General features: G+C 41.0%; 1 protein-coding gene across 2 annotated transcripts; it reads right to left on the reverse strand.

Moving 5' to 3' along the window:
* Positions 1-2,975: 2,975 nt before the first annotated feature.
* LOC308395415 (SWI/SNF-related matrix-associated actin-dependent regulator of chromatin subfamily E member 1-like) lies at positions 2,976-16,862 on the reverse strand. Of its 2 annotated transcripts, none has more exons than XM_080880266.1 (11): positions 16,559-16,862; positions 15,836-15,886; positions 15,600-15,643; positions 13,609-13,707; positions 12,746-12,826; positions 12,296-12,427; positions 11,920-12,091; positions 7,402-7,574; positions 7,203-7,304; positions 5,140-5,401; positions 2,976-4,182 (listed from the first exon to the last, which is right to left on the reverse strand). In XM_080880266.1, exons 2-11 carry the CDS (start codon positions 15,840-15,842, stop codon positions 3,977-3,979), a joined length of 1,278 nt encoding a protein of 425 aa, XP_080736392.1. In that variant the 5' UTR covers positions 15,843-15,886; positions 16,559-16,862; the 3' UTR covers positions 2,976-3,976. The 2 variants fall into 2 exon arrangements, with proteins under 2 accessions (XP_080736392.1, XP_080736391.1); XM_080880265.1 differs by having other exon boundaries at positions 13,603-13,707.
* Positions 16,863-19,323: the final 2,461 nt, after the last annotated feature.

Raw genomic sequence — 19,323 nt, forward strand, 5'->3', positions numbered from 1 at the left:
GTGAAGTGAAACCACATGTCACAAAAGTTAACTTCAGTTAATGGCGCAGTGATATCATATGAAATATAGATGGAGTTCAAGCTACGATGGTGTGTGCCAGTTGGTGTTCTTTGTTTCTCTCTCCCTAACTCTCTCTCACACACACTCACACACACCCCTACCTGCCTACTACAACTCTTTATTATTATTATAAAGAGATTATAACCTCTTCAAAATCTTCACTCTACCATGTAACACTACACATGATCTATAGAATAAAAAGAAAGCACAGGTTTGGTGGTTTTGATCACGTTGAATTATTTGTTAACACTACTAGCAAACATTGACATTTCTTTGCACAGCCCTTTGCTCCTTGTATCTAACTGAGAAGTCGTAGGTGTTGATGCGTAAAGCACTGTGAAAATTTCAAATGTTAGTTCAGAGGAACTTGAGTGATTCTGTGCCTAAGGGGTGGCTGAAGTTCAAAGCTACACATTGCAGTCGACAGATACTAATCTGAGAGCTAACACGTATTGACCTGATAATAATCAGCATTTGCTTAGAGCTGAATGAAACAGATGAATTCTCTGAATGTTTTGTGTTCATACTGAAAGATAGTTTTGCTTTCATTGACATTTGCTGCTGTTACTGTGACATTCAGGGCTAATGCTGGACATGAGGTGAAACCCTACAGAGCTGCTTTTTTTTAACTCAAGATCTGCACTAGCTTTCTGCACACCTGTCTCTCTGCGGTATTGTGGTTTGTTGCTTTCACTTGAGGCAGTACTAACCACAGTACAAACGTGGCATGTTACAATGCACCGTATCATCTTTCACGTTGAAACCATCAGATCTGTCAATCGGATGGTGATTAGTTTCCAATCTTATGAGGCTGAAACCTTACAAATCATTGCACAAAGATTTAAATCTCCTGCCAGATCTGTGGCATTACTCGAAGCACCTACTGTGTCAGGATCGGAGATGAACAGGATGATGGGTACTGCTGCTATGAAAAACAGGAAGAGGAAATCAGAACAATTCCTTCACATGTTACCCACTTCCCTTACCTGTACTGTGCAAAGGAGAAAATGCTATATGCAAGTGCAGTGAGCCATGGCGAAGCTCTTATTTCTGCACCATGAATGTTTTACAGTACTGTCATCAAACAGTACAGCTTTTAAGTAAGGCATTTAAAAGCAGCGTGCAGATGAATTCAAAAATATCTGGTGTGTTTGTTTAAAAAAGCTAAACAAAAACATCAAAATACTTAATCAGAAACAAACACACACACCTTCATACAGGTAATTAATGCACAAGAAGTGGCTGCACATGATGAAAGACAAGAATTGACTTTGTTTATATATGGAGAATTCTGCTGTTAAATAATGTTATAAAGATTTTATTGCATGTTTTTTGGTATCTGTGGAGCTGAATCAGTCTGTCACAACAAGCTGCCACTTTCTCTCTACTCAATCTGCTCTACTTGTGATTGACAAATCATTAGCCATTATCTAATGAGCATATCCTTTCTGACTCTAATTACAAATGGAAATGACAGAATTACCTTTTTAATAATACACAAAACTAAAGTTCTTAAACAGAAGTTCCCTTTTTCTATAAATTTCTGTATAACCTGATGTCCTTTTTTTTTTTTTTTTTTTTTTTGCCACCACAGTCCCAGCAGCCCCTCCCCCTTCTGGTCGTCAGAAAGAATGCAGGTTTAAGCCACTTAAATCAGTCAACCAATCGTTTATACTGGAGAGACTAAGTACAGGAGAAAGGATTACTGTTAACTTTGAAGAGATAGCAGAGTATAAAAGAAAATAAAAAATATGGAGCTGAAAATGAGCAGAGAAGGCTTTAAATTGGGCTGTTTTAGTAGCTCAATACAGCTGAAGCCCAAATATACAGGGTGGGCCATTTATATGGATACACCGTAATAACATGGGAATGGTTGGTGATGTTAAAGTCCTGTTTGTGGCACATTAGTATCTGTGAGGGGCAAACTCCTCAAGATGGGTGGTGACCATGGTGGCCATTTAGAAGTCGGCCATCTTGGATAAAACTTTTGTTTTTTCAATAGGAAGAGGGCCATGTGACACATCAAACTTATTGGTAATGTCACAAGAAAAACAATGGTGTGCTTGGTTTCAACGTAACTTTGTTCTTTCATGAGTTATTTACAAGTTTCTGACCACTTATAAAATGTGTTCAATGTGCTGCCCGTTGTGTTGGATTGTCAATGCAACCCTCACTGAAGCATAATAACAAATCCCAGCAGCAGCCAGTGATATCCTCAGCCTTCCAGCACAGCGGTCTTTTTTGCGCCACGGACCGGCCTTTAAGGTGTCGCGGATAAATACAACAAAATAAAATGATACGACCGAGACAAAAACTGTGGTATTTTGTAAATATAATAATAAACGTGAATTCACTGTGTAATTGTGTAACTTTATTAGCAGCGTGCTCCTGAAACAACCAACAACATTGAGAGTAACATCCTCCTCTCTGGTCGCTATGGTAACGCGTAAATATTTCTTTCAAAATAAGAACCAACTACAACACGGGTAAAGACCGTGTTAACGATAAAAACCCTGAAAACCATGAATTTCACACCCGAGCCTCAATTCTCATGGCCCGGCACCAAACCACTCACGGACTGGTTGGGGACCGCTGTTCTAGCAAATATACCTACGGTATTAATTTCAAAATCCTGTGTTGCTTTCCCAAAAAGTTGATTCAACATCAAGACCTTTGCTGCTTTGTTCTCAAGTCATTGCATTAACAAGATTTTCAGAAAACTTGAACTCTGACCTTTAGGCCACGGTCATTGAGATTCAAAATTGTCTGAGATTTTTAGTAGATACCCCCATGGTATCTAAAGTCCTACTATGCTTCGTTCTGGAGTTATCCCTGACAACCTCGGGTGTGGATGCGCCTGCCCGGCAGGGAGACGACAAAGCCTCAACAACCTTTTGTGGCCGAGGGGTAAAAATGAAGCGAGCGGTTTCCTTCAGGGTAGAAAAGTTTTATTGGTATAAATATGCAAAAGGAAATTCATTTTAAGACTGCATGTTTATGAATGTTCTTCAAGCTTTTTATGAAAATCCATGTTTAAGCAAACCTCGTTACACTGTGTACACAATTACGGTACATTTAAAGGCTTTCTGTTGAAAACCACAATAATGATCTTAACACACAAATGTTCTAAGCATACTGCTTTTGATTTGATTGACAGCAAGCAAACTTGAGAACACTGGTAGTTGAGCATTGTACAGCATTGATGATCATGTGATATACTCACGGATGGACTGGGCCGGCCCCAGGACAACCGATACACAAATATAATTTAAAAAAAGCTGATAATAAATAACAAAAATAGCTACTACTAAATGACTACGAACTCCTGAGACAATACTGCCACTGTAATACTGATACAGAGAGTAAACAAATATTCTCCTGCCGAGGAGATGGTCACTTGGCTCCACTCTTTACAACTCATTTTAAAAAACATGCAAAAACAACAAGAAAAGCAACAATGACACAACAATACAAAGTTCAATATAACACTGAGCAATGTTTGTTTCGTGTGACGGTCGAATTGCGACAGTCAGGATTCTGCCATAGAGAGTGCTAAAGATATGTTTCAGTATGTGCTGAAGAGGGCGTGTATGGGTTCTTCCAAATGGCAACGCAGTCTGTGGAGAGAATACATAGTGCTTTCACATGGGCTTCTGTGGCACATTTAGCAGCCATTGATTTTATCATTGCTTTGTCGGCTTCCAGTGCAGGTTTTTTTCTTTTCTTTTCTTTTTTTCAGAGTGTGTCTGCGAGCCTTAGTGTTCGAACTCGGCCTCAGGCTTGTTAAACATCGAGCCCATCTGAATGCTCTTCATATGCTTTGACAACTGAGATGACACTGTGCAATATCTGTAATCGTCAGAGTGCAGCAGCCCGGCCAACAGCCTGACAGTTCACACGCAGCCCGCTGCCGGACTCAGTGGGCTGCTCGCGCCCTGCTGGGCCCCTCTGATGGCTCGCTAGTCGTGGCGTCTTCCGTTTGAGCGGAGGTGGTTTCTGAACCCGTGTTGCTGTCGCTGGTTCCCTCCTCCATGGCTCCCTCTGGGACGCTCTCTTTGTCCTCTGACGCCCCCTCTTCGCTGCCGGGGTGGGCCTCAGGTTCCTCTGAGGTCTTTGGCTTCCCTGAATCAAAGAAATGTATTTGTTATTATTAATTCGATCTTCCAACCAGCATTTCTGGGGCAGGGATGGCATTTCCAATCACAGTTCACATATTTTCATATTGAAGGGAGGCTCATGAATGAAGGTAGCAGTTTTCAGTGGTGCAGCGGGAAGGGCGAAGCTGTTGGTGCAGAACTTGATCAAGGAACTGTTACACTGTTGTTTGCTACTAAAATAGACCAAGACAGTGAACCCAGGCGGAACCAAAGGAAACTCTGAGAGATCTGACGTCAGCAGTGCTTGTTAAAAACTCGTGAAGGTAAAAAAGTCAATGTGAAACACCTGTTTGACAACCTTAAAGCAGATTTTTGTTTGCTTGACACAGAGACGGTGCAGCTGAATGAGCAAAGGGCACAGCTGTCTGAACACACACAAAATGCATGCTTGCCTTGCTTTAAGCCTCTGACATCACTTGTAAACTTTGCAGCATGATGACGGACGCTGTCCCTCTCTCACAGCATTTACATCACCGCTTTTATTTTCAGGCTTCAGTTACTAGAGGTAAGCCATGAAAGCAGACAGACCCATGCTTTTACTAGCATGTACACTTTGTGACAATATATAAAGGATACATGTAAATATATCATACTGACGATAGACTCGAGCTACACCATCGTGGACTGCAGGAGGTGATGGTGGTCCCTGCAGCTCAGTGTTGGTTGGACTGACCTACCAACTTGAACAACGACTAGCTGCAGTTCAAAACAGAGCCACATGAGTTTAGGGATAGATGGCTGCATATCTCATTGCCCTGGACAGGACTGAGCTTTCAAAATAAGATTGAGAAGTCTGAAAAAGTCTAAATATATGAAACACAGAATATAAACGTGTTATTAAACCGGGCTATTAAACCACAGATTAAGCTGCTCAGAGTGTTGCGTTGGACACAAGCCATGACTAGTGTCCAGCGTTGCTCACCTGGTGCGTCTGTAGTGCTGGATTCGGTCTCCTCGCCTTCCTTGTTGCTGCCTTCGCTCAGAGAGTTTTGCTGGGGCTTGTTGCCATGTGTTGCACAAATGTGTTTGTCTTCCTCTGCCAGCACACAGGTCGGGGCCTCTCTTGCACCTCGATCTCCTGCATCCTTCTCACGTTCTGCCATCCGTTTGCGGGCTGCTTCTTCTGCTGCAGCAATCTCTGCAGAAATCTTCTCCATGTCCACCTCCACCTTCATGCAGCACAACTGAAAACAACAAACAGCAAATGTGGAATAAATAAGTTATTTTTGAAACCTCTGACTGTTTTCTCAGAACTGTAAAGACAAACCTAATTTTCTTTTTGGAAACCACAAACGCATCAAAACAGTTTTATCTCTTCTATAAACCACACAACGCTGCCAGAACTCTCTCTCACACACACAGGCAAAACAACAGTACTTGACATTCATTACACACTCTCTACAACGCTCTTCGGGGTATTTAAATCAGGACTTTCCAACCTCATGTGGCTGTCCTCCACCCACCACTCTTTTCAGTGTGATGTACTTATGATGTGTGGCAGAGAAGCAGCAGAGAAACAGAACAGTGCATGCAGTAAATCGTAGTTTTAAACATGTTTCACATGTTTCTGTAGTATGACTCAAGTAAATGAGGAATGTAAAAGTGGCTGCTTTCATGAATAAATCATAGCACAAGTCATACAAGGCTCACATTAAACACTACTTCTTTCATGCCATGCACAAAAACACACTCTATGACCTTTATTCAAACTGCATCTGAAATTACTGATTTGTGTCTTTCTCCTCTTCCCACCCCCTACCCCTCAGACGGTTTCCATCCATTGCTTCCTGCGCACCCTGAACGTGCTTCATCAACATGATTAGCGACGCCCGAATTTTGCGCTACCATGCATAAAATATAACACCTGTACCATTGTGTTAAACGTCCGGCTCATGTGGTTAGCTTTGTGCATCACTTTGCAAAATGTCTTTAGTCAATTGTATTTGTTTCTTCAAAAACATCATATAAGATGTACAAGTTGCTTCAAATTCAAGTGAAAAGACTGGTTGATTCAGTAAATAGTGCAGGAAGGTTAAATATGACTCAGAATGGGAGTTGAAAGGTTAGTTAACTAAACCTGAAAGCTTTTGAGCAAAATGAAATAAAGATAATCACTACACTTTGACAAAAACTGAAACACTGTATTTAAAAACTAAAAAAAACAATCTTGAGGCACTTTCCTTGGTTTCAGTCTTTTAGGACGTCAGCCGCCGACACAAAATGTGTTTTGTTTATTTTGAACTTCTTCAATCATAACTTGTGGAATTTAAAAAAAAAAAGGTTTTATTTCTGTTTCGTTCTCACTGGAAAATATAAGCCTGTGATGGTTGTGGTTTTAACAAGTCTGTGCAGGATAAATAAAATTACAGCTTGTTAGAAAGTACACGGATCAGGTCACAGAGCCTTTGGTGCAGATGTTTTGACACTCAGGATGTTGACTGTATTCACAAAGTGTTGTGTTTGTACTGTAATCTGTATCCTGAATTCCTGTTATCATACCTCCTTTATATTCTAATACTTGTAAAGCTTAAACTGGTGAAAACTAAACACACTCGCTCTAAACACACTAAGAAAGAACAAAACAGAAACAAAAAGTTACTGGAAAACATGACCAGTATAACTCTGGTGTTAACATGTTTGTGCAGGCTGAATGTGATGTCACAGCTGTCTAGGGAGCACCTACAGCAGGTCTGTCAACTTAAAGACTTGTTCTGTCTTTAACAAGCTCTGTAAAATATAAATGGCGCCACCTTTTGTCCACACCGGGAACTGCAGCCCATTGCACAAAATAACAGTTATAATGGAGGCTACAAATTGTGAATGATGACAGCTATATGATTGCCAGAACATGTGGATGGAGTTAGCTGCAGCTTGGGCCTGCGTGGCAGATGGAGAAAGGCCCATAACCAGAGCTGCACACGTCACGCAAAGTGAAGCTTGCGTGCAAGTAGGCAATGACAGAGTTCAATGTAAAAGACGCCGTACCCTTTTGAGCTCGTTTGTGAACGACTCTGTGGCGTCGATGAATTTTCTCTTCTTGTCCTGATGGCGGTCTTCAATCTGAAGCAACTCTGCCTCCAGTTTTCTCTGGGAAACGAGACACGCAGGCACCACAGTTAGGAATTAACGAGCTGATGAAAACAGAGCCGTCAGTGAGCGTTTAAACATCCCAGTTTGATCCTACCTGATGAACCATCAGGGACTGGACCTGCCGTTTGAGGACCTGCATGCGAGCGGTCGTGACGACGGATCGCACGTCTGGGACGACGCTCTCGCTGAGGATCTCGCTGATCAGACGGTGGTTTCGTTGGAAACGAGCCGCGGCCAAGTGCTTTATAGAAAACCCGTCGTCGTAATCTGAAGACAAGAAACTCATCTGAGTTGTTGCCGTACACGTTTATGGGCCTTTCAGAAAGCAAAGCAAAAGAGGCTTCAGCAAAAAACCAGCGTAAACAATACAAACAGAATCACACAAACATGTATGAAGACGGCGTAAACATACGGAGGATATGGCTCAATATTTATACAGAGTTCGAGCTAAGTATATGCCATTATGTCCAAACACATCCCTAAGCAAAGTAGGTGAATGGCACAGGCAGCCAATTATAACCCACAGTATGTGGACAGATGTTTTAAGCCGTACTCTGCAATTTACATTCATCAGTAAATGTTTCTCTGTGTTGTCTTGTAAGTACAGGACGACTGTGCATTAAGGTAAAAACCTACAAACACAGCCTGAAGAAAATATTCATGCTAAATTACCCTGTTACCACTGATTTGGGAATGTATTCCCAATAAATGCACAGAAATCCTGAAAGCATCTTTGACACCGATTACAGCTTTGACTTGAACCGTCGTTTGAATTTGCTCAATTTCAAGTTTTATTGTCATGTACAGATAAGCAGTGTAGCAACATTTACCCATAATGAAAATCTTTGGCTCGTGCTCCTCAGCTTTACATGAACATATAGAAAGTGTGCAGTTATATTAAGAAGAAAATAACAGAAAAATAGCAATAATAATAATAATAATGAAGAAAAATGCATTAAATATTTAGAGAATTTAAGACAAGCTGGTATATACAGTTTGTGCAAAACTGTGCAATGAGCATTTAAGTGGCATTTGTTGAAGTGACAGTGTGTAGAGTCCTGTAATTGTAGTGAGTGTGTAATAGTGTGTATAAGATGTTTAAGTGCAGGTTAAGATGTCAAAGCGCAGCAGTGCATGTGCACGGCTTTGTTAAAGCCACCTAAGAGATTTTCATTAGAAATTAAAACCTATCCCAAGACTGCGCTGTATGCAAAACATTTCCTCTATATGAGCACGGCGAGTGATTTATGGGCCCAGATGAGTGGAAATTAACCATAAATGTCACAAAGCTTTCACAAGCTCATGCTGACTGATAAAGTAAATTATGTATTCAGTGCTCAGCAATTAACAAACTGTGGTTGTGTGGGGAAATTTATATTAGACCACAAACTGTTGAGTTGTACATAGACCTCCAGGTGGAAAACGCTTTGAAAAGTTTTCTGACATTTAAAATGTGTTTTTTAATCAGATTTGACTGTTTCCCACTAAGCACACAATTAAATTAATTTTTGAATAATGTGTTAAAATTAATGTCTGTTGACTGGCAAGACTTGTTCCTAGAAAGGTTTTGAGATGACGTGCATGACCAGTCAAGGTTTGCTAGTCAGCACCACAAATATTAAGTAGTTAAACTAATTATTAAGTAAGTTAAATAGTTAACACTAATGGATTAATAATGCAGTCAGGGTGTAACCTGCCTTTTAGCCTGTCAGCTGTGACAGTCTCATCCCCTGTGATGGTAGGTTCGATCAGCAGCCAAGAAAAGAACATGAATTGATGGGTAGTTAACAATCAACTGTAATATGTCACACAGCTTGGCACAGAGTGACATATACATTTAGCAGGACTTGAAATTTGGTCGAGTGAAACAGCGTTTTTACAGGACTCTATGGAATCCACCGTCTCCTTCCACAGAAAGTAAGAGCATAAAGTGGTAGCCAGGTTCTGCTAATCATGCACCCGATGAACTGATCGTAATCGACTGTAACCACCACTGGAAGTTTGCTGGTCTGGAGCATTCAGGTGTGTTCAGGATCTTCCCAGGGGTCGACTTCCCAGCAACTTCACCCCAAGTTCAGACTAGAGTTAGCCAATTAATCGAAAACTAATCAAAACCGACATTCAGAAACTCTAATCGACATAATCTCACATCTGTTATTTTGCTTTGTTTTTTAACTCGTTAATGTTTAATACTCCCCTGTTTAAAACATAGTGTGTTGTCACATGACTGCCACATCAAGTCTACAACAGAGAAAATAAAATGCATGAAAAATAGTTTCAGCAGCCAACGTTAAGACCACCAATCTGCTACCACAGCTCCAACACCATCGGATTAGCAAAAATAAATAATTAATCCAGCATTAGTAGCATATTTATGGTACAAACCTTGTGAACTATGAGCGGAGGAGAAAATTTAAAGTGTGTAGTAGTAATAATAAAAGTAACAATCATCAGCGTACGTACATGTACATCCATCTACGTTGACATCTGCAAACCTCACTTGTCTTCACTTATTTATTTTTGTACTTATTTATCTTCCATTATTTTTTTTATCCTCATTTGTCTTTATGACAGCAAGAAGGAAGAATTTCACTGCACAGAGAAATGCTATGTCTTCTGTACATATGACAATAAATGCTTTGAATCTTGAATCTTTGAATCTAATCATAATAATCGTAGTGCAATTAGAAGAGGACGGAACAAGTATGGCTTGTTTGGTAGAGTTCTCTTAAGTTTCTAAAGTTGCATCTGAACAAACCACGAGACATAATAATAATGAGACCAAAGTGGAGACGTTTGATCAGATTGCACAGCACCACCACAACTCCTCATACTGTCAGCACGATGGTAGGGGGCTGATGATTTGGGCTTGTTTTTTTACAGCCACAGGACCAGACCGCAAAAAATTCTTGAGTCAAACTAAAGCTTGGCCCGATTTCAGCCACTAAACAGGAAGTAAATCCCTAGTCCAGCAGCAAATCTGCGACAGAATGACTGAAATAGAATGAAGATGCATGGTGGTGGTCCCAGTCTAAGTCCAGACCTCAACCTGATCATGATCCTGTGCATTAACCAGCGCCCACAAACTTGAATGAACTGAAGCAAAGCTGTAAAGAAACTCTGCCAGAATTGCTCTACAACGATGTGAGACAATGATAAAGTCACAATTTTCACGTGATGTATGATTATACATTGGAAGTTATTGAAGGCTCTTAATATAAGCATCTTAAATCCCTCCCCCTGCCGTCGGACAGACTCCAGCTTCAACAGCTTAAACTGCAGCTTGAAGCAGTCGTTCTTGTTCTGCTCTGGAAATCCGCTGCGAGAACGATGGCCCCACAAACCAGGCCTTGCAGCAGGTGGAGACCTGGTGCTGTTGAGTTCACCGAGGCTTCAGAGAAGAGCAGGGACTATTGCAGGGATGTTTGAGGAACCTACTGCTTGTGGTAATTTCTTATTTAAAGGGACTAAACTTTATTACAGAAACAAATACAGTGCAATTCTGCTGGAAACAGTGTATTTTTATACTCCATATACATGTTTAAAAAGACATCCATTTACTCTTACCCGTTAACAACAATCCACCTGTGTTTTCGCCATTTTTCCATTTAGCAGACTTGCTTTGACTTTGTTGTGGCAAGCTTCGCCCTTGCTCACTGGGTATCACCTGAGGTTGCTGGTGCTGTGCACCTCTGTGTGCACCTTTTGAAACTTTCCAGAGAGCAGAAATGAATGTCGTTTGCCACATAGGTGCTCAAGACACAAAAACAGGAAACCATTACCACTCCGAATGCCGTGTGAGAGCATTAAGCTTCTCTATGATCACAAATGACGTCTCACTAATGTGTGGGATATTTCTCAAAAGGTAAGGTCTCCACGTCGAACACTGTTTCAGGTTATTTTCTAGTAGAGTCAAACCACAGCACCTCAAAAATACCCATTTTAATGTTCATAAACAATGCAACAAACTGATGTTTAGAGTAGAAGTGCACGAAGACTTTAATAAAGAGTGATCTCTGTTCTCTCCACCCGGAGAGCTAAATCTTATTTAATCGTCGCTGTACGTGCAGTTTGTTAAGAACAAAGCCCACTGGGATACCAGCTTTGACATTTTTATGGTCTGGGGTGTTTCTAAATAGCAACGGTTTTATCTGTAGTTTTCCTGTGCATCATTATCGTCTACTGTAACTCAGCCAGACCCCAGACAAGCATCATTTCCTTGAGGTGGGTGTAACTCAAACGTTTTCTTCTGGCTTCTGTCTAACATGGTGTGTGTGTGTGTGTGTGTGTGTGTGTGCGTGCATCAGTCAGGCTTTATAACAACAGAGCAAAGAATGTAAATTTTGCAATTATGTCTTAACCATTGCCAAAAATACCTACAAAATGTAAACACGTGTGCAAAACAAAGGCAAATTTTGGTCCCAGGCTGGAAGCTTGAAAGCAGAAATGGCGTTTCAAAGGTACCATTACCAAAGATGTTAATGGTTGTAGTGCTATAGGAGGAGGGGGGGGATAACACATTCTCTGGGTGTGCGCGCTCGCAACGCTGTGTGGTCGTGCTACAATAATTACAACTCTGTGGCAGTGCTCTAAAGAGCCCAGGGGGCCTTACCATCTGGATCCTCTGCTGGCTGAATACTCATGTAAGGCTCATCCTTGTCCAGCCTGGACTGCCTCTGGCGACTCTCCTCTTCCAGAGCTGCCTCGGCCCGGCTTTTTGCATTTACATAGGCCAGGTAGGCTGGCGAGTTGTGATAGGCCTTCATGCTCTCATTATACTCAATCTACAGTGGAAAAGATGAAGGAATGACAAGGAAACAGAAAAGGCAAGCAGACACAACAATGTGGACCCTTGTATCTAGGACAAGATGAGGAAAGAGGTTTATTCAGGAAGGAATGATGACTGGAGGGACCCACAGCTAGCGGGGACACATCTACTGTCACCCATCAGGAAAAACCCCATAAACACCCCTTGTAAAACAACCAACCTTCTCTGCTTCGTAGTCATTCAAATAATCCTGTTTCTCCTCATCAGTGAGGTCCCTCCACATGCCACCGATTATCTTCCCAATTTCCCATAGCTTCAGATCAGGATTGGAGGCTTTTACTTGATCCCAAACCTGGTGATGAGAACCAGACATGGGTGTGGGGTTGGGTTGGGTTGGAGGGGCTATAGGTGGTTATCTCTTTGCAGAGAGGTCACAAACCAGAGGAGGCCGTGTGCTTTAAGCTGCATTTCCAAGCTCAGAAATCCCACTATGTGATGTAGACAGTTCTAAGTAATTCCTGGCTTAATCTGGCTTCACACCTACCTCGATAAACAACTACCAAGACAAAATGTACATCTTACTATGCAAACTATGTTCAAATCAAAGCATCCCTCTCTTCCAGCTGAGCACATGATGATGCAAAAGGGAGCAGTTAAACACTGTACCTACCTTGCGACTGTATCTCATATATGGCATCAGTGGCTTATCGGGAGGCTTGGGTGGCTTTGGGATATTTATTCCAGAGGAATTCTGGTAAAGAAAGGAAAAAGAGTCACCTTGAGATACGCCTGCTGTGCAGTGACGAGGCATCCACAGAAACACTATAGCTAAGCTAGGCTGAAGCTTGTGACGCTACAAGCAGGTGATTATGTTCAGGTTTAAACACAAGATCCATTAAAGGAGCTTCTTATCATTTAACTCGATTGCATTGATGACAGTTTGGAGGTATAAACAAGAAGAAGAAAGCCCACAGAGTGCACTGCAACAACGCAGACTGTGGGGGGAAAAAATCAAATAGAAAAATCTCACTTAAGCTGAGATTTGCTCAGTGCGAGACATAATGCCATTATCAGAGGCAGCCAACCACAGCTTGCATGCAGCGACTAAATTACTGCTCAGCAGCCAGAGCCATGCCGAGCAGCAAAGTCTTTAATGCCATGGCAACATGATGGCATGGGTTACTTAACATGGCTGTCAGAAATGCAGACTTTGAAAGGCAGGTGGGATTTGAATAGACACAGATGGACTCTTAGCAGGTCTGCAGTATGAAGGAGGCAGCAGAGGGAGTTTGGGATGGTATGCATCATTTCTGATTCGGTCTCAGTACCGGAATGAGTTTCTACTGTAGGAAAGCAAAATTATGTCTAACCTGATTTACTCCAAACAAAGAAAAGTCAGTCTTATAGCTTGCAAAGGCCTCATCTGCAGCGTCTTCATTTCACTAGAGCAAGCTTTTCTGGTTTGCCTTATACTTTCAGTCACTGCCTTTATTTATTTGTTTTGTTCTTCTATGTTAATATTCATACCGTTACCCGACTGTTGCTGCTTTGGCTCCCTCCCAGTCTGTAGTTGTTGTAGGCCAGATGGCTGTATGGGTTGTACCCCACAAACCCGGTGGTGTTGGGCATTTGCTGATGGAAACAAATGAGACAGAAACACGAATGAGAAATGACCTAAAAGAAGAAGAGGGGAAAGCCCAAGACAACGAAAAAATAATAAAGAAACCAATGAAAGAAGCTGGGAAAATGCAAAAATAAAGAAACTTGAATTCATGCTGGTGCTATAGGAAAATACAGCAGTGGTGTGTCAGCACATCATTCTGTGACTAAACAAAATCAAGCACAAACTGTACTAAAGGTCCTTGGTGTAATTTGCTGGAGGAGATTTCTTCCCCTCTGGTCTCCATAATTTTGCCTCTCCTGAATTATTTTTATTCCTAGTAGGAATAAAGTTTATCCCCTTCCCAAAGTGATTAATGCTACTTTAACAACAGATACATCTCAAATAATATTGTTTGAGATGTATCTGTAGTGCAAACGACAGTAAAATCAGAAACAGACTTTCACTGTTGAGCCTGGTGCCGTTCCATATCTGCCTTGATCTATGTGTGGCTTTTTAGTCTAACAACAAGCACTAACAGGCTGAAAATTACGGCTAGTAAAATATAAAAAATTAAGGATTCAGAGCAGAAGACTCTGATAGGTCCTCTCAAAAGAAATCTTTTACTCCTGAAGCATAATTTAGAGTCATGTTGGGCAACTGGGCAAAATTCATTTAGAGTTAAATCTGTTTAAAAAAACAAACAAACATTTTTTAAAGTTAAGTAACTGTGTTAAGACTGTTTTTGCCAGTAAGCCTATTATTATTATTATATGAGATTATTTTTTTGTATAAAACAGGCCAAACGCTGCAAATGTTAAATTGCATTTATCTGGTAGAACTGTTGCTAAAAGTATCACATGAGGACATCTTGGGGAAAAAAATGTCATCATGAAATCTATATGAGCCTAGCACTAATATTCTGGTTTTATTTGTGTGACTGAAAAGACCCAATCAGGACCCTGCTTAAGTGTCTCCTCATCAAAACTTAAAACATATTCAATGAGGTATTAAAACTAAAACTGATGTCTGGGGCTGATGCTGTGTTCCTCTATGTTGCTTTCTTATTCAATGCAATTATATTTTGGATGCAATCATTTTATTGCATATGCGTGAGCTGGATCCTAACTAAATGTGGAGCAAAGAGTAAGTTTGATATTTCTGACTACCTCTCAGCATTAGATCCACCTTTCCCTGTTCTCCCACACAAAGTACACAGAAACTACACAGGTTACGGCAATCACGTGAAAGCCAAATACATGTTTTATTTGAATGCAACATGTATGAACGAAGCTAAAATGAGATTTTATGATCGTTCATGATGGTGTTTGTACACTCATGTAGCTCTATTTGCACTTTGGCTCCTTGGATTTCAGTAGAGATGCAGCCATCTCTTTCTGATTCACACACGTTTTGTGTAGGACGCTGTGTGAATATCAGTGAATCCGTCATTATGATCCAATACAATCAATATCATGTATACGATTCTACTTAATGAGTACTTTTACTTTAAGATGTACTCTGATACTAAATCTTTTTTATTAATTAATTATTAGTTTTAGTTATTCTTCATTCACTCTTCAGTGCCACTTTTCGTGCATTGCTTTCTTTTGACCAAGTCTAAAAAAAATAAAATATGCTCTATATTTGTCACTGCACCTGAGCGACTACAAGGCCCTGACAAAACATGCAAATCTGCTATAAATCCCACATACCACTTGAAAGTCTTTCCCAGTATTTTTTAAACTGCATTTATTTCTGATCAATGATTGTGATTTCCTCCAGTACCTGAAAACAAAATAAAAATCTCCATTTTGTGTGACATAAAAAAAAAACCAGGGGGTGGCTGGAGTTGGGGCTGAAACAGAATGAAAGGTTTTAAATAAAAACCCATGGGTGTGGATGTATATTTGAGAATACTTACAGTTGTAGGGGCAGGGGGAGGTGGAGGGGCATAGGATGGTCTCTCTGTTTCGGGAAAGAAATTAATAAAAAAAAAAAAAAAAAAAGCGAATCAGTCCTGTCCAATCTAACTTCCACAACTCTTGTCATATCACTTCGCATGGATAAACTGAAACACCAGGTCTGATGCATTTAGATACCATCACCTACAAAGAGCCTGACTATAATTAACTGTTTCAAACACTCCCAGTGTCTTACTTGACATTTCTGCAGTGAGGAGGATGAATCAGTCTGTTCCAGTCATTGGATCTGCAATAAACACATTTATGAGGAGGGTAACATTATATACCCCAGTGATTAAATGGGAGATTCAAACATAGCGTAAAACAAAGAGATGCTGATGGTGATTCAGGCAACAAGGCAGGCTAACGTCCACTAGCATCAACGTTAGCTCAAAGCTAACTTAATAAGCGGAATATCTATGGGGCAAATTCACTGTGTCACAATGTAAATAGCATCAATGACCGCTCTATGTGATTATGAAAGTGTGAATATGATGATGGTGGGTGAAGAGCGTAGTTCGCAGACGTTAGACTCGTCAATGCTCATCCTATAAACGACCTATAACGTAACTAGCAAGTCGCTAACTAGCTAAATCTTTTGCTGTTAGGTTAGCCTGTCTGCGCCAAAAGTCAACCTCAAGTTTAATTTACGGTTGTGAGCTGACTTTAAATGTGGCTGACAAATTCCTAACGTTGTGATAGCTGACATTTCTTGTAGTTCGCTTGGCCCATAAGTTCGTTTGCTCTAAATAACCAGCCGGTTGACGTCTAACTAGCTGAATAGCTGGTAGCTAAAGGAATGAGAATGACACCTATGATTATTATTAGCATGCAGCGTTAGGCAAAGCCGACATGTCTACAGTTATTTGAAATTCCCACGTAATCTGCAAGCATGAATACTAAAGGGCAAAAAACTCACCCCAAACCCTTTAGTCCCCACCACTGTGTGCAGGTTGTGGCTTTGGCAGGGAAGGCTAACCACCTAGCTTAGTAATACAGTTCCCACAATAAACCAGTGAAATGGGGTCCACTCGTATGATTCCTGCAGAATCTTCTAGAACTGCACCCCCACCCTCTCCTTATTACAGCTGTGCCTCGGCTCGATGCTGATGCTCATCGCTCTCTGCTGTCACCGCTGCAGCAGTGACAGCAGAGACGTTTCTCCTCCAGCATTCAGAAGGAAAAAAGACCATATGGCAACAACAGAGCTGCTGAGTGGGATTTCACATTTTCCCTGCGTGGCTTTAGATTTAAGCTGCAGATGTGCAACGTCGTAGCATGATGCAGTTTGCTCCCGGATTGTGAAAAGCTGACCTGCATTGTCACCCCTGACTGCAAAACGCATCATGTCAAAAATCAGCCAGGTCAGTGCAGATGCTCTGCAGCCATTACCTGTGGAAAGCATATATTATTTCCATTTTAAGGCAGTAAGCTCGTTTTTCTTGCAATATAGGGGAAAATCAGGAATGATTTCTTATGTCACCATACCATAAGCTGCATTATGGATGCTTCACAGGCTTGTGAGCTTTTGATAAACTCAAGGTTGCCCCATTCACTGCTCCCATGTTGTTAGAACTGAAATACTTTGCATTCTTGTTCACATTGTCTGAGAGCCGCCCAGGTCAATAGTTCTAATAGTGAGTTCCCTAAAAAAAACAAAGAAAAGCCCGTGGGATTTGGCCCATTCAGCCTGAATAGTTCTTGTTTTGAATTTGTTAATTGATTGTGGTCATTGTGACCCTCTTTCTTTCTGTTTACTCTGTACACTTGAGAGGTTATTTTACTTCTGCATGACCTGCCTCCTGCACAATATGCATTCAGAGCTCATCTGGTGCTTCACCTTCCTTTGACTCTCCAGGTCACAAAAGGCCAGAAAGCTGAACAGATGAGACAGAGAACAGATTCCAAATGAGGCATGGCAAGGACCTTGTTTAACCTTGCACACCTGCAACAGAGTGCATCTGGAGGTAGGGTGGAGGTCACATGCTTCCTGCAAGTTCAGTTACAATGCAGGCTTTACATGGACATTTGTGCAGGGCCTCCCAGGTATAGCTGTGGGATTGTGGATGCCCAGAGGCAGAATATCCCATGTGACACTTTAAATGAGTCCATGAAGCTCCTCTGGTAATGCACAATCAGTCCTTAGGCATATAAACCAAAATAGACTCAGGCAGTGGAACTAAGCAGACGTGAAAGTTTACTCTGGTGTTAGATGGCAGAGATATTTTTAGAAGCTGCTAAACACACATTATCATGATGTAACCTTCCAGAGGTTCCTTGCATAACTGCATCGAGTTTTATGATTAATGCGTCAATTTAAAAAGCTTTCACTGTAGGCTGAGGGAAATATATAGTGCCAGATTAAGATGTGAGAACATAAATTCTCCTTGTACATATTTTCTGTCGTAACTTCTAAATATTTCCTTTTCTACATTTGGTCTCCAGGCAACAACTTGATATACTTTTTTTTTTCTCAAAAATGTATTTTTGTTCACCAGATCACTAAAGCTCATTATGTAGTCACGTTTTATTCAGAGGCTTATACCCTGCTTAGTTTGGTCACAATAGCCCAGAGTAACACTCAGTTAAGTACACTGTTTCAGCTGCTCATTAAAGTGATATAAATAACTAATCGTGATAAATATCTAATCAGGCATGTACATAGCAACAACTCGGTGCATTTAGGCATGTGGACAAGGTTAAGGCTACCAGCTGAATCTAAAACCGAGCAGGAGAATGGGGAAGAAATGTAATTAAACGGCTTTGAAACTGCCATGGTTGTTTGTGCCAGGCTGCTCTGATTACTTCAGAAATTGCTGATCTGCTGGGATTTCCCCACACAACCATCTCTAGGGTTCGCAGAGAATTGTCCAAAAAAGAGAAAATATCCAGTCAGCAGCAGTTCTCTGGTTGAAAATCCCTCATTGATACCAGAGGTCAGAGGAGAAAAGCCAGACAGCTTCGCCCTGATAGCAAGGCAACAGTAACTCAAGGTATGCAAACCAAGATATGCAGAACCTATCCAAAGATACATTTAGGCTGCGTTCACACTGCAGGTCTTAAAGCTCAATTCTGATTTTTTGATCACATCCGATTTTTTTGTCTGCTTGTTCACACTACAAATAAAACGTGACAGCAAACGCACACAACGCGCTCTGTTTAGACCCAGAGCAAACAGTATTGTTTGACTAATGGCCTTAAAAGACTTGTTTCAGACTTTACGTTTCTCAATTTTGCTTTAAGTTAAAAAGTTATTTTGTTATTAACAAATGTCCTAATAATGATCCTTATTGCTGTTTTAGAGGAGCGGTGCTTCAAAGGATAGCTGCAGATTTCTGTCAGAATCTGCAGATTATACAGTACAAATAAAATGTTCACGTTTCTCCAACGTTGTCTTCCCGACAGTTTCACTGACATCTACACTGGATGGCCAGGAAGCGTTCACGATGTCTTCTCGGGCGCTGATAATTGGCGTCTGTCTTGTGTCAGTGACGTAAAAGACGGATTTAATGCGGCATGACCTTTCAAACAGCAGTCGTTTTCTAAAACATCAGATATGTATCGGGCTCAGTACCACATAGGATTTGAAATATCGGATTTGTGCCGTTCACACTGTCATACCATGATGGGATATGGGTCGCATACGGTCAAAAAAGTCGGATTTGATGCACTTTCGCCCTCAGT

This window comes from Rhamphochromis sp. 'chilingali' (assembly GCF_963969265.1).
Source record: "Rhamphochromis sp. 'chilingali' genome assembly, chromosome: 4".
In the NCBI taxonomy this organism is placed as follows: domain Eukaryota; kingdom Metazoa; phylum Chordata; class Actinopteri; order Cichliformes; family Cichlidae; genus Rhamphochromis; species Rhamphochromis sp. 'chilingali'.